Source organism: Platalea leucorodia (genome assembly GCF_965183815.1).
Source record: "Platalea leucorodia genome assembly, chromosome: Z".
NCBI classification, from domain to species: Eukaryota; Metazoa; Chordata; class Aves; order Pelecaniformes; family Threskiornithidae; genus Platalea; species Platalea leucorodia.
In genome coordinates, this window is record NC_138858.1 from 39,092,619 (window position 1) to 39,108,231 (window position 15,613).

The 15,613-nt window shown below is 40.1% G+C and overlaps 1 protein-coding gene across 1 annotated transcript in view; it reads right to left on the reverse strand.

Annotated features, from left to right (window-relative positions):
- PCSK5 (proprotein convertase subtilisin/kexin type 5) overlaps positions 1–15,613 on the reverse strand; it is a gene marked incomplete at its 5' end in the record, with an annotated part of 193,704 nt that overhangs the window by 25,035 nt on the left and 153,056 nt on the right. The window contains 2 exons of the mRNA XM_082335751.1: positions 3,312–3,500; positions 4,579–4,696. Coding sequence (XP_082191877.1) covers positions 3,312–3,500; positions 4,579–4,696 — 307 coding nt within the window. The remainder of the gene's footprint in view (positions 1–3,311; positions 3,501–4,578; positions 4,697–15,613) is intronic.

Sequence of the window (15,613 nt, forward strand, 5' to 3'; positions counted from 1 at the left end):
GCCTGCAAAGGAATCCACATCTCTGACTAACAAGTTTTCTTACTGAAGTCATTTTAGGGGATGCCAGCATTAAGGATAAAATATGCAGAAAAAAGGCCAGATATTGCCTTGAGGGACCTACTCGTCAATGCACCAGAAACTACACAATGACTCTTCTTCCAGAATTGGTGGAGAAGAAGTGCACATGTGTAAAATATACCTTTTGCACTTTAAGACATTTTACCAGCAAACTGTTTCAAATTAAACCCAGATGAGTAATGGTAAAGCAATGAGGTTTTCCCTGGGTTCAGTAAAAACAGCTGGTATTGCTGCTATTAATCATGTATGTGTGCATTAAAAGGTCTTGTATGTCTGAGAAAAGCGTCTCAGTCAGGTAGTAGCACTGTACAACAGCCTCTAGGACCTTTGCCTATAGAAAAAAAAAACAGACCACTTGCTGGCAATGCATCCCTGCATGCTACTTGTACTTGAATGCATTTATTCTGATGCCCTCATCAATAATACTTTACAAATTAAATGCCTCATAACTAAATTCTCATATTAGTGAATAACAACACTCCTACTCCAAGGTTTTTTTTAATAACATGATGCTAAAACATATAGGCTCAACAACACTCAGTATACTACTAATTGCAAGACAACTAAGCTGTAAGACTTCTTCCAGCAAGACAAAATAAAACAAGCCTTCAAATACCATTTTGAAAAGTACTGTGCCCATATCCATCACTTTACCCTAAGAAAGGGCTTGTGAAGATGCTAGGTATTTCAGACCTAGAGTTTGCAAAATACATTTATTCCTTAATAGTAGTAGCCCAGAGTTGTTTGTTTCAGTCAAATATGACTCACAAGTCAGTATATCTCTGAAGCTTGCATGGGAAGGGAATTTCTGGTGCAACTGTATGAGTATTTGCTCTGTCATGAATAATTTGTTTTTTGGAAAGTGGCAAAACATTAAAAGGCCTTTCAGGTTTCTTTGTTTTCTGGTTAGCCTTCTGATAATATAGGATAAGAAACAGCTGAACATCACCTTATTTTAATACATACATTTGCGTTCTCTCTCTTTACCACAGGTACAGAAAATAATTACTTTCTAAGATACAGGGGTTACAAAGAGACTGATTGAATTAAACTTTGTGCCTGTTCCACATACCAGTCATCACCAGAGGTGAACTGTGAATACTGGAATGTCTTTATCTCCCACTTGCTGTGAGTCAGTTGCAAGACATGAAAGCCTAGAGCCAAAAGTTAGCTGTGTTAAGACCACTGGGTTTACACGAGATTGTTTTGTTTGGATACCTAGTTGGAGGACTTCTAATTTTTTCATTTTGAAGGACAGAAGAACTGCCGCATGAAGATGGAATAGAAAACTAAAGAAGAATTTCTTCAAAGAGAAAAACAAAATCTGGTTTCATACCTGCTTAGAGGGTAGAAGTCTGCCACTGCACTGGTTATAGGAGAGGACAAATTATTTGTTCAGTGTAGCAGGGAGATACATAGATGTGTGTGCCCATACGCTTTTTCAGCAAGGCATTGACAACACTCGTAATGAAACACAAGAGATATTCTAGAGGGCTCCAAAATTCCAGGACAACTTTCTCTCCATTTGATCAATTAACGTCTACGGCTTGAAGAGTATTCTCAGTATATCTTTTCTTTTAAATTAACCTAATCTCTAATGAAAATGTGGGTTCACACCTCAATCAGAAACCAGTCCATTTGAGCTCCACCTGCCTCCAGAACAGGTCTTTCCTTTCAAGAGGAAAGATAAGTCCTTCTACCACTGAGGGACAGGAAGACAAGCAAGTCTCCAGGGCTAGATAGTCACTATATCAGCAAATCTGGCTGGGGGAATGTGGATGACAAGGCACTCTGGAAAGCAGGCAACTGCCAATTTATTAAAAGCCCTGAAGAGTAGGACTGGGGATATAAACTTTTGTGAAGACTTGAGCGGGACGGCAGAAAAGTTCTCACAACTTAGGTTTGACACTTCGCAGCTTTTGCTGTTTCTGAGATATATAACATCAGCTAACACCAACTTTTGTGTGGGAGCCATGCTGTGTCCAGCAGAATGGCAGTCATCTAAATCTGCTAGTCACCAAAGAAAACGTTTTCCCTATCATACTATGGTCTCATCAGGAAGATTTTCTAGCCAGTTGGAGAAGTATAGAAGCATTTCTTAGTGTAACTGCAACTTATTTGCACATTTGGAAAAGGGGTAGAGTTTGAGAAGGTTTCTGGGGTTTCTTAGTGCTTTAACCATCTCTGGTAGGAGGCAGTGCTCTTGATCACTGATTTAGCAAGATTTATCTGGGAAGGACTGGCAATGTTTTCTTCCAAGAAAATTTCTGCTAGTAGACCAGAGAAACAGAATTATCACTGGGAAGTCTTTCAATTTGCTGAGCACAAATACACAAAATGATGCCCCTCATCTCCAGGGACCGAAATTGCACTCATGTTGGAAATACTACATTGGATAAAGAGATACTTGCTTGAGTCCAGTCTGGAGAAAAAGAGACTATTTGATGCAGCGTCACAGTTTCTCCAAGAACATAACACAGAGGTGACAGGATAAGAAAAAGGATTGATCTTTCTTAGTGGTTGATGTTAAGAGTGGGTGGACATTCAAAAGCAAGTATCCATCACAGTTATGTGGGACGAAGGATATGGCTGACTCTTAAAGATTTTAATAGGCTGTTTTTAAATGGACCCATTCATTTCGAAGTACGAGTGCAACTTCTCAGCATTGTCCTACTAGGAGCCTTTCATGGGTTGGGCATACTACTTCAATAAGCAAGGGCAAAAAAAGAATATGGAAATTGGTAACATCAGAAGCCATAACCATACTCACAAAGCTTAAAGAAAATAGTAGTAGAGAACTACTATTTTGTCTGATTTTTACTAACAGTGAACAAAGGATGAGAAAGGAGAAAAATAAAAAATAAGTGCCAATGGTATGTAGAAACACACTTCCACTCAGCTTCCTTCTGTAACACTGAGCCTGTTACTATTTTCTTCACATTTCCAGCCATCTAATAATTGGTGAGTCACACAAGGCTATCAAAATTGACTAATATTTGTTTTGGAGATGATGTCCTTCAACAGCTTTACAGCCTACTCTTCTACTGATAAAGACTGAGATTGCATCTTTGAGTTCATTTTCACTTCACTCCCCATCTCTTGTAGAAAAAATAATTAGCCTATGCCTGCCAGTGAACCTACTGTAACGACTTGACTGTTCTTTGCTGATGCTGCAATCTCAGTGCAGGCTCTGCATGCTGAGTGGACTGTGAAGTTGCATTGTCATACTATACCTGTTGGCCAAGAGCTGTGACCTAGTTCCAGAAGGAGAGGTTAGGTAAATTGCCAAGTCTCCACGTCGAGGGTGAGTAATAGTGATGCGCACAACGACATGCTCCAAGTAGATCACATGGTGGTTAGGATTATCTGAACAGCCAGTGGCTTTGTAAATTGAACGGACAACGCTGTCAGGTCGTATTGTTCTATAACATAAGCATACAAAACAACATCAGCATTTCTTGCTTGTTCTGTAAAACAAGACAACCACATTGTTTTTGCTTGGTAGTGAATGACAGTGTTTGACAATTGTTTCTGAGAAGTCAGTAGCTTATAACCCTTAATTTTAACACTTATTTCCTAGCTGAAACTATCACCACAGGGTAATTATTTTACTGCAACTAATGGCAACTATCTGGCTTTCTGTTAAGCATGTACACATGCTAAAAGAGAACAAGTGAAAAACCTGTTATAGGAATAAGCCTTTGGGACAAAGCATTTTTGTGGATTAGTCGCCAGCTGAGAATTGTTGGGATCGTCATGGGATCACAGCTGGTTGTTAAGCCCCAGGAAATGCCTGGCATAGACATAGGCCTTGCTTACGTAATAGCAAGTATTACATGTTAACTGTACCAAATGGCATCTGACTCAGCTGGTTTAAATTGACACGACATCCTTGCAGACTATACCAGTTATGGAGCCTGTCAAGCATATTTATCAAACAATAATCTTAATGATTTGGAAGTGTGCCTTATGGCTGATGCTGTCTCTGTATCCAGAGAGTGCACACACAGAATTTTGCTCTTAAGCCTGGCTCTTTAGAGACCCTATCCTAGCAAGCGGAAAGCAGTTTAGTCTTAGCCTCTGAGCTAGAGACTCTCCTGAGACTGTTTGAGAGAGATAATATCATGCAGTACTTTCATAAAAAGGGTATTTGCTTGTTAGATCCTGGACTGATAAGTTTGTACTCATCTTACAAAGGCGACTGCAGTGCACTCAACCAAACATTCTTCTTCGGTGCATCATCTATACCAGAATCAATCATTATCCAGCCCAGCTTGTTTTACACCTTCAACTTCTGAGGCGTTCTTTAAGCTAGGGCCTTTTTCCAAGCACTACAGGGAACAACCTTTGCATGCAAATGATCTGACTTTTGTGAAGGTGACAGAGATCCCCAGTATAGCTTTCAAAATCACACATTATACAAATGCAAGGGAGGGGTAAATTATACCCAATTTCTTTCCATAAGTTTATGCCAGCAAGAGTTTTGGCAGCGGGTATTACTTGATTTGCCGATCCGTGTTCTCCACACACACGTGCTGTGGAGGGACTGTTGTCCACTTTTCTGCTTCTATCACCATTGCTTCAGCATCCATCAGTCCAAATCCATAGAGGTGGCTCACTGCAAGGTACAAACAGAATTGTTGCAATTATAGCATAAACCCTTGTTTTTCATCATAGACTAATTACAGAGAGTCATATCCTAACAGGAACTGCTTCTTTTCTACTTCTTCCTTGCTTTTGCGCAAAGCTCAAAAATCTCCTTGCTAGAAACAATAATGACTGTATCTAATTTGTTCACTGAATCTGTTCACTGCTTTATTACAGAAGCAGCAAATGACCATCATGAATTACACTGCCTTACCATGAGAGGTGTGGACCAGAACTGCAGAACACCAGGGAGTACAATTGCCTCCGATTGCCTTTTGTCCATGTGCCTTAATTCAGCCCAGTCCTCTTATATGGCATAATGTTAAAAGGTGTAAAGAACCAGAGGAGGGTTATTTCTGTTACTTAAATACCAAACACATGCATGTATGTAAATATTGAAGGTAATCGAGACAATAAATTTAAGAAGGAACAGATGTCTTTTGTAACTGCTGTACACTCTTAACTTCCCTGAGTGTAAGCAGCATGTGGATGCTCTCCTATTGCTGTACGCAGCATGGTTGCCACTGGCCAGCCAACCAGCCAGATCCAACATCTCCCTAAAGCTGTCTGCATAATGAGGGTGAAAAGCAGAGGTATTTGAAATCCAGAGCCCTAAAGATTATCTGGTTCTCATGCAGAGTCTGTGTCAGAAAGGCTTCTTCCTCTACCTCCTGTGTGGATCTGAAGATGAAGGACAGATCTGCAGATGAAGTTACTGCTGGAGAGAGCTGTTAACATTGCTGTCGACTTCTGATATTACCTACTGCATGCATCGCACACACAGTAGTGCTCAGCATCCATGCCTGGAGATTAGCACTCTGTTAATGCTCATTCCTCAATGTTAGTCCTCACCTCTCTCTGCCTTTGACGCCATGGAGAGTCAACAATGGTCCCCTTGCAAGAAACTAAATGCCTAGTAATTTAACTTTAATGCTGGAATGCCTTCTACTCAAAAAAGCAGAAGGCTTTAAAGCATCATCTTTCTTAGGATACAAAAAATCAGACTTTCAAATGCCCAACACCTAGACAAGGTGAAGTATTTCCAACAGACTTGTGCCAAGTCTGTGTCTTTCACTTTTTTGTACTTTTAAGAGTACTTAACTTGATGTAACTATTTCAAGAGTTCCAGCAGTTCACAAAGGCTAAAAGTTTCACTTACTGAATCAGCTCTGCGTTTTTGGTTGCTGTTCCAATCAAAACAGAAGCTCGCAAATGGATTTTGATGAATTAGAAAGATCTGCTAGCCATGTCTTTTTATTGTGAGAATCAGTGCTCTTAGTAAAGTTCTGACAGGAGAAGTTGAAAGAAAAAAGCTTCCAGAGGGAGGAGTTTAGATCACAAATATTAATAAATCAGTTTTACTTGCTACCACAGACAGTGCTACCAGAAAACCCTCAGAAAAACATAAGTGCTATTTTAATCAGTAATGCGACAAGGCATGGTGTAAGTCTTTCCAACTGCACTTTGCAGAGGGTTTGTGAATGCAGCCTCCATTCATTGCCAAACCAGAATTCAAAGGACTGCATCCAAAAAAACCCCAACCTTGTAAAACAAATAGCAGTTCAAAGCATAAAAATAATCAGTGCTTCAGGATCCCATCTTCCAAATATGGCAGTATCTAATACTGTCTGCAACTGCCAACTGAAGAGGGTTCCTCAATGGAAAATACTGCAAGGCGTAACGACTGTGTAATGAACTGGTTTTTTTCCCATCTCCTTCCTCTTCAGCCCCAAACTGAAGTGCACATAGCATGGAAATGTTCATCTGGAGAGAACTAAACACAGTTCTTCTGCCAAATGAGGTAGGTACCGTTTTCAGAAATGAAACACAACGACTAAAATATATGAAAATAATTAAATTCAGCCCTCCTTCAGACTTCTGAATTCTCTTTAATGTATTCCACAAACAAATGGACAGGGAAAGAGACATCCTATTTTTACACATCGGGGGAGGCAGCCAGAAAAAGGGCAAGGAAAGCTTAGGTGGAGAAACTGTACTGTAAAGATGGTTCCTGGGATGGAAGTCTCCTGGGTCATAGATGTCATCTTGCAAAAACTGCATCTACTGATGACAGCATATTTATATGTGAAGTAATTTGTCTGTTCTTACACTGCATGCATTGCTCTGATATTTAAAATTTTAATTAATAATCATTCTCTCGGCTCTGAAGAACAGTGGGAAGAACAAGAGTGTTAACTCACATGGTCAGTAACTGTACACAGTTACTCAGTATAGTACTACATTTAAACAGTGAGAGGTTAAATTTTCATGAATGGAAAAATCTTTTGAGCTAACCCATGGAAAACGCATTTTTAATTCCTGACAGGTAGCAACCTGCACTGGGTTAGTGCTCAAGATGTCCAGCTGTAAAATGCTGTGTGTACTACTAGTGCTGTGTGCAACTACTGAGCTCAAAGAAGAGCCAAATTTCTCCTCAACTCACCTTCTCTCACCCAGAAATAAGGGCAGAAGAGCACCTAACATTGCCAACACCAGGCAGTGACCTTCTGATGGAAACTTAAAGTGGCTTTTAAGCCACCTCTCCCTAGAAATTTTTTTCCCTAATATGCACATTAAAAATACAAATAAAATCTAGAGAGTGAACTTTACATCTTTCCTACACTAAAAATTACTTGGAAGGTAGAATTGTGTTCATTTTTCATCCAGGAGAAAAAATTACCACCCAAGCTTACGTGGTTGTGTTAGTTGTCCATGATTCAATGCTTAAACTCTCTTGCATGAGAGCAGAGGTGGGAGTGAGAAGTTCTGCACCTGCTGGCTTTTTTTTCCATAGCTGAAACAGACATTTTTTCCTTGAAAGGCCTTCCCATCAAAATAAAAACTTCCTGACAGTCAGGGGTGCTCCTAAATCTGTCCACATGGGAAGCTTCAAGGCAGCTGACATTTGGCTGTCTGCAATGTTTGCACTTCAAAGCCCTTGATCCGGTGGGTTGGTTAGCAGCTGCAGGTACCAGCTGAGGCCCATAATTTTCAAAGACTAAATAATAGCAATATAGGAAAGAATCACAGAGTTAACAAAAGTAGTTGATCTCCTGTGTCTTAGAGAAGAAAGCAGATTTTGTTTCCTACTGCCTTCAAATTGCACCCCTTCATCTGTATATATGCCAGTACTTCTGTGAACTCTATGCCAGGGTGCCTCTCCCAGAGGTTAAAAATTACCTCAATGGTCCACACAGGGTCATAAATGTCTTCTGGGAATCATCTGCAACTGCCACTGATTTGTATGTGAATGGTACTGAGCTCGCTTCTGGTAACCCAGATAGAAAGGCAATATTTGAAAGATACTGATGATTTCAGAGTGAGATAAGTTGACTGCAAGTGCAAAATACCCCAGGATCTTGCACATACCCACTTATGTGCTCTATGTCACCACTGTAATGAATTGCTGTGAATTGCTACCGGGCTCGGTTGTTGCTAGGAATCACTGACCATGTCAGACGGGGTATAGGGCTGTTTTATAAGAAGCTAATTTGCCTTTCAGAGGCAGAATAGGAATGTGAGGTTGGTGTAATGTAAGCTAGTGACTAAGGAGCAGACCGTTGCTCTTGTTGAGCTGAAGGGCTAAAACTTTGATCTCCTTGTGATCAAGGTGTCCATGGGCAGAACTGTCCTTGAATCCTCTCTCTACTCATGCAGCAATGCAAACTGATCCATTCCTATTTCTGCAAAATCACAGGCATACACAGAGCTTTACAGATGCAGGACAAGTTTCAGAGAAAAACTTGCCTCCTGCAACACAAAGTAAATATTGAGTTTTAGCTGATCTCTTTACTCTTCTTATCATTAAAGAAAATAACATTTCTTGGGGCTAAAGTCCATTTATTTATCCCTGGAGCACTTCCTTTATTAGTGCACCATGAAATCAAGGCCTGCTCAGCTGCTGGATAGACTTCCCCAGCTTTTTCGTAATCCCTTTGTTTTTGTCTGAAACTGCTATTGAAAATTCAATAAGTTTCTCATTTATATACAAAGAGTACGTAGAGCTCCCCCCAAATCTAAAGGCAGCATGTATATCCCACTTGAGTTGACTAAGAGAAATATGAATGGCTGGTTTTGATAAATCATAACACAGAATCATGCAGACTCCAGGAAAACTGGGCCCAGACACTGAAAAAACAGCATTTCCGGTGCCTCAGTACAGCTAAACTTGATTTGTTAGGCTGCAGTTTCATTGCCTGTCATCAAGATGTCTCTTCAGTAGCTTAGATGCTAAACCTCCCTTGCTATTTTGCTCATCTGACAAAAAACATTGCAGAATATTTTCTCCCTACTATATTTTTGGCCTTTAATTTTCTATACTGTGAAAGCAGCATTGCAAATATAAATATTTTGTATACACATATCAAACACTAAATCAGGAGAGAAATGGTAATAACCAGTTTGTCCAATGAGGACTATGCAGCTTTCCTAAACTAGATTCATCTGTTTGACATGTAAATTATTATGACTTGTTCATTTATGGTACTTTAGGATCTTGATCCAGTCTCATCCAAAATGATATCAATAAAGCAGGACTCTAAAATGACCCTTATACTGTGGTTTTCTTAAATGTTGCTTAACAAGACTAGAAGATGTGAGACTCTCGAGTTACTCTCATTCTATAAATACTTCAAACTGACCTACACCAGTATTTCTTTTACATTTGACATTTTATTTGCAAATATAAAGCTCTAATTCTTTATTACACTAAGTTTCTGTCATTTGCTTAGAATATCAAAATGCTTCAGCCAGGAAAGACAATTGTCTAAAGAAAATCAAGGGACAAAAAAGGAGAAATGCTATGATGACACATGGCTTAAACAATTTTAATTTTGTTTTGTCATGTCCTGACTAAGAGAACATCGATCTTGAATGAGAATTCATCTTGTTTCAGCCATATTCCCATTTCATGTCAACCTATGACCAGTAATCTGTGATAACTGGATGTGATTTCTGAAACACATAACTGCTTTGCAAGCCAATAACCCAACTGTGCAAGAACATTTTTTTTCATTCTTGCTTGTAAAACCAAGTCCCTCATGCTTTTTAGATTAAGCACATTATTTGCATTTTTATATTTTACACAGAACCAACCCCTCATTTTTTCTACTTAAAGACAAAGCAAACAGCAAACTCAGTCCTCCCTTCCCACAGAATCCCCTTTAATCCAGGTATCTTTAGAGACTCAGCAGGAATGGCAGAACATTGAGTTCGTACTCTTACCATGACACCAGAGAAGGATTTGAAGGACAGAAAGTTGCCGAATAGATCTGTCTCAAAAGTGGCAGCTACAAAGATGCACAATGAGAAAATGAAGGGCCTCTGTATCATAGAATCAGACGCACAGAATAGTTCAGGTTGGAAGGGACCTTTCAAGATCATCTAGTCTGACCTCCCTGCCATGGGCAGGGACATCTTACTAGATCAGGTTGTTCAAAGCCCTGTCGAACCTGACCTTGAACACTTCCAGTGATGGGACATCCACAACTTCTCTGGGCAATCTGTTCCAGTGTCTCACCGCCGCCATCATAAAAAATTTCTTCTTTATGTCCAATCTAAATCTACCCTCTTTCTGTTTAAAACTATTGCCCCTTGTCTTGTCACTACAGGCCTTGGTAAAAAGTCTCACCATCTTTATTAGGAGCCCCCTTTATATATTGAAAGGTCACAGCAAGGTCTCCCTGTAGCCTTCTCTTCTCCAGGCTGAACAACCCCAGCTCTCTCAGCCTTTCTTCATAGGAGAGCTGTTCCAGCCCTATGACCATTTTTGTGGTCAGAAAGGTGCTAAAAGAACACTTAAAAATTGCTCTTATTGAGCTTCCAGTTGTGTTTATGTCAATTTCTGATTTTTGTATTGGTACAGTCTCTTCAATAATACTAACTGTGGATTTACCTGATAATAGATTTGACAAAAAAGATCAGCCCTCTGGATTTTACATTTTTTCTGTCTGCCAAAAAGCTCCTATTCATTGATAAGAAAAAATATGGATTGCCCAGGAACACTAGTGGGACAGCTAGTTGAAGCTAAACCTCCAGTAGCCAGCGTACCTTTGCGAATAGTTTCTGCATGCAATTCTGACACTACATCACCTACTATGAGTCTTTGCAGCCACTTAAAAAATAGCTCTAAAATACACCATCTTAAAACATTAAGGAATTAAATTGAAGATCACATTTGCATTCACATCCTGGCACTATTTATCTACTTCAGGAATTTAAAACACATATGGTTATTAACAGTAGTCATTGGTTGACAAAAAAGGACTAAGAGCGAAATACACTTTTGGGTCATCAGACTAGTAGAGTCAGTCTTTACTAGTAGTGACAGCAAGTACCACCTAAATACTTCCCCCTCTCATGAGTGTTAGCAGCTTGCAGCCAGAGGTCATTAGATTTGGCCACCCCACGGTCCATGGTCAGCAGTGAGCACCCATATGTACCCAGCATGGCCATGCCAAGTTCTCCCCTGCCTGCAGTAAGACCTGAATCAGTTCCTGATTTACTTCTCCGAGCTTGTTTAGGTATGAGTAAACCAGGTTAATGCAGCCCTCAGAGCACATGGTATCTACTGTGCCCTGCATATGGGGACATTTTCCCCAGAGTCAGAGAAAATACCAGTGAGCCTTGCTGAAAACCTCAGCAGAGTGACCAGGAAGACTGGTTTATTTCTCTGCTTCTGAAGGAGCAGGGTTGTGATAGAAAAAGAAAACCTGACTACTGCTGGCTGGTGATTGCTAAGACAGACAAGCTGCTGCTTCTCTGCAGCAGCATTTGGCTGTAAATCATAAAGCCTCTACTGAAGATATTCATTTATATCACTTAACATGAGCCAGCTTATGTGAATGGAATAAATCTGAGGATTATGTGCATTTAGAAGGGAGAAAAAAGTTTGCCAAAATAAAGTTGGCTAAGGACCATCTACAGTAATAGAAGCTATAATTTTTTAACTAGTGATAGTCTTTTAATGTTGGATTTTATTTTCCAAAAAGCACAAAAATCCATTGAAAAACATGGGAGCCTGCAAATTTTCTTTGAACAAAAAAAGCCATTTTGTGACTGCACCATGGAACACCTTTTAAGAAAATGTACTCATTTTCTCTATTAGGAGCAAATTTACCCTCAGAGGTACATTTAGGATTCCCCAATAACTCAAAAGCAGCGAAATGTCATTTTACCCTATCAAACAATAAAAACACCTTTTGGTGAGCGCCTCTATGCTAGGCTTCATCTCAGAACAGATGATGACAGATGAGTCAAAGGCACTGTAAGTGGAAATGCTGACAGATCGTTAGCAGCAGTCACAAAGATAGCATTTCAGTGCTGTCAGGTGTATCAGACACATGGTGCAGAACATCCTTCTTGTTCTGTCTTGCACAGTGGCTGTGTCTGTTCAGAACTGTCTGTGCTCCAGAGGGATATTTACACTCAAACTAATTCCTCAGTGAGCATAGGGCTGTAGCAGATTTTGGCAGAGGAAGGATATACACAAATATGCAGAAAGTTGTAACAAAGTGTTTTGCAAATTATTTAATAATAATGATGGTGATTTTTAGAACTGAAACTATACCAACCTCACCCCAAAGCAGAGAAATTATTAATTAACTAAGTGGACTTCACACTATCCCCATAGAGCTATGTAGTCGATTCTGATCGGTAACCTGAAGCAAAAGAAAATTAAACAATAGGCCAGATAGCTGATAGCTGGACCAGTAATGCTGGTAATAGACCTTGTGGATGAATTTCTGCATCCGTTGACTTAAAAGCAAGTTTCCGATAGCTGATTTTTCTGGAGGGAAAAAGTGATAGAGTTATAAACAACTTCGGGCATCTAACTGATCTGAGTTGTCCTATGGAGGGCCTTATCTTCCCCTATTATTAGATGTTCTACATCCTGCCAGGATGCTCTAAGTGCTTAAGATACTGTATAGTAGATGGTGAGATCTGCTTCATAACTTGCCTGAATCCTAGTTCCACTAACGTGCATACACTCTGATAATAAAACAACTGCCAGTTTTGTAATTACTGAAATGCACTATAGCAATGCAACAGCAATGAAGAGCTTTGGTATTCTCAAAGGCAGGTGCTTGTTGTTTTTTAAAAAAGACAGAACTACCCCGTGCACAAGATGTTCACCATTGCCATGGATGTACACAAGTATGGATAGATAGTTGCCTAGAACATTCTCACAAGTGTACTGCTTTGATAATTAGTATATAAAGAGGTCATGAAATTGCATATAACTTCGAAGGACTTTTCCTTTAAAATGCAGTCTTCATTGTCTAAATTAAAGCATTCTACTTCGGAGAATTGTATCAGTTTATCATTCACTTTTTAAATTCGTCGATCCTGTTTATTCTTTCTTAATATTGCAAAATGGAAATCTACACATCACATTAAGTGGTAGACTCTTAGGTTATGAGTTTATAGCGGAAAACTTCTATCCCTCCCCTTCCTCCTTGCCGCCCCAGTCCTTTGCAGGGTTTTGCTAAAGGTCTGAGTTGGGCTTGTTAAAAGAAAATAATGTCAAAGGTTGTCATTCCCATAGTGTGCATCCTGTTAGTGTTGTCAGTCCACTTGGCAATGTTTGGAATACTAGGAGGTGCAAAGCATAGTAATTGTGCATAGCTTTATATCTAGGACAGATGGACATCAAGTCTGTCAGTTGTTGAGCAGAGGTACTATCTTTTTAAATTCTTTGTCTGCAATGCTGATCATGGTTTGGTGACAATTCTGAGTGCTACTATAATAGAAATTTAAAGCCTAATTTTGCCTTTTGCCTGCTGTTACTCCTGCTTTAGAGCTATTTAATTTACATTTAACACATGTAAGTTTGACTCACAATATATGACAATATATGACCCCAGGAAAGCAACCAACTGTAACACAAAATGTCAATCTACTTTTCTTTATGTATCCTACCACAGGCCTGAAGTTTCTGCTTAGACTCTGTTTTACATTCACAGCTTCATTCCTTGCTTTTCAGACCCAGCAGGGAACAGAGTGCTGCAGAGCTGACAAGTAATGAGAAGCTTTGATAATGAAGAGTTTGAGGCTGGGGGAACTAATGACACCTCCCCAGCTTCTCTGAGAGATTCCCTCTCCTGCTTTGTACATCTCCATTTCTGGAACTATATGGATATATTCTTGATCTTACATGTCTTTCAACTGGAAGCAACATTGTATGGATCTCAATTTGTGCTAGGGGAAAAAAAAATCCAATAACCATGATCTAGGCTGCAGAGTTTGACATATTTTCCAGCTACCTTCCTCAAATCCCAAAGAGATTTTTTAGGTCTTGTTCATGGCTAGCAGAGTTCAGATACCTGGCAATTTGTTTGGGTTTAACATATGAAACACTGAAAAATTCCTAATGCAATTTTAATATTAAATTTAAGAAAACTATTTATAGCTGTGAGTTGAATTGTTGCATGTGAGGAGGAAACAAGAGCCATCTAGAAAGGTTGCAGTGACCATACAATAAAAAGACAATCACTTTAAACTTGCAGCTAAAAAATGCATGGTTTTACTCCACGTTTCCTCAACTATCTTAATTTCCAAATCCCACCTCCGATATTTTCTTAAACTACAGCAATGCTTTCTGTATGAAGCAATGATAAAAGTTATGGTATTGAACCTGTGACTCCTATGATATTTAAATGTGGTTTGAGATTCCTGAGGACACAGACCTTTTCCTATCATACATGTTTTGTCAGTGCTGGGGGAGACACTTCCACTCACTGTTAGACTAGCTATGAATTGTAGCTGATTTGCTTCTGTCCTTTCCTGGTGCTAAACTAAATGCTGCTCTGACTTCAAACAACTTCCAAGCAGGGGCTAGAAGGCAAAAAGTGCTCAGATTAATCTAACCAGTTCAGCTAATATAAGACTAAAGACTACCTATGTGAGTGAGTGCCAACGTCTCTATCAGACTTTACATCCACCAATTTGTTGACGACTTGATCATGTATGTATGGCTAGATTGCCTTTTCTAAAAATACATTTGCTTTTCCAGAACTCTTGCAGTCAGCTGTCTACTCAGAATCATAAATCATTTAGGTTGGAAAAGATCATCGAGTCCAACTATAAACCTAACACTGCCAAGACCGCCACTAAACCATATCCCTAAGTACTGCACCTACATGTCTTTTAAATACTTCCAGGGATGGCCTCTCAAGCACTTCCTGGGCAGCCTGTTCCAATGCTTGACAACCCTTTTGGTGAAGAAAATTTTCCTGATATCCAATCTAAACTTCCCCTGGCACAACTTCAGGCTGTTTCCTCTTGTTTAATCACTTGTCACTTGGGAGAAGTGACCGACCCCCACCTGGCTACAGCCTCCTTTCAGGTAGTTGTAGAGAGCAATAAGGTCTCCCCTCAGCCTCCTTTTCTCCAAACTAAACAACCCCAGCTCCCTCAGCCGCTCCTCATAAGACTTGCGCTCTAGACCCTTCACCAACTTCATTGCCCTCCTCTGGACACTCTCCAGCACCTCAATGTCCTTCTTGTAGTGAGAGGCCCAAAACTGAACACAGTACTCGAGGTGTGGCCTCACCAGTGCCCAGCACAGGGGAACGATCAATTCCCTAGTCCTGCTGGCTACACTATTTCTGATACAAGCCAGGATACCATTGGCCCTCTTGGCCACCTGGGCACATTGCTGGCTCATATTCAGCCAGCTGTGGACCAACACCCCCAGGTCCTTTTCTGCCAGGCAGCTCTCCAGCCACTCTTCCCTAAGCCTGTAGTGTTGCATGGGGTTGTTGTGACCCAAGGGCAGGACCCGGCACTTTTAGCCTTGCTGAACCTCATACAGTTGGCCTCAGCTCATTGATTCAGCCTGTCCAGATCCCTCTGTAGAGACTTCCTACCCTCCAGCAGATCAACACTC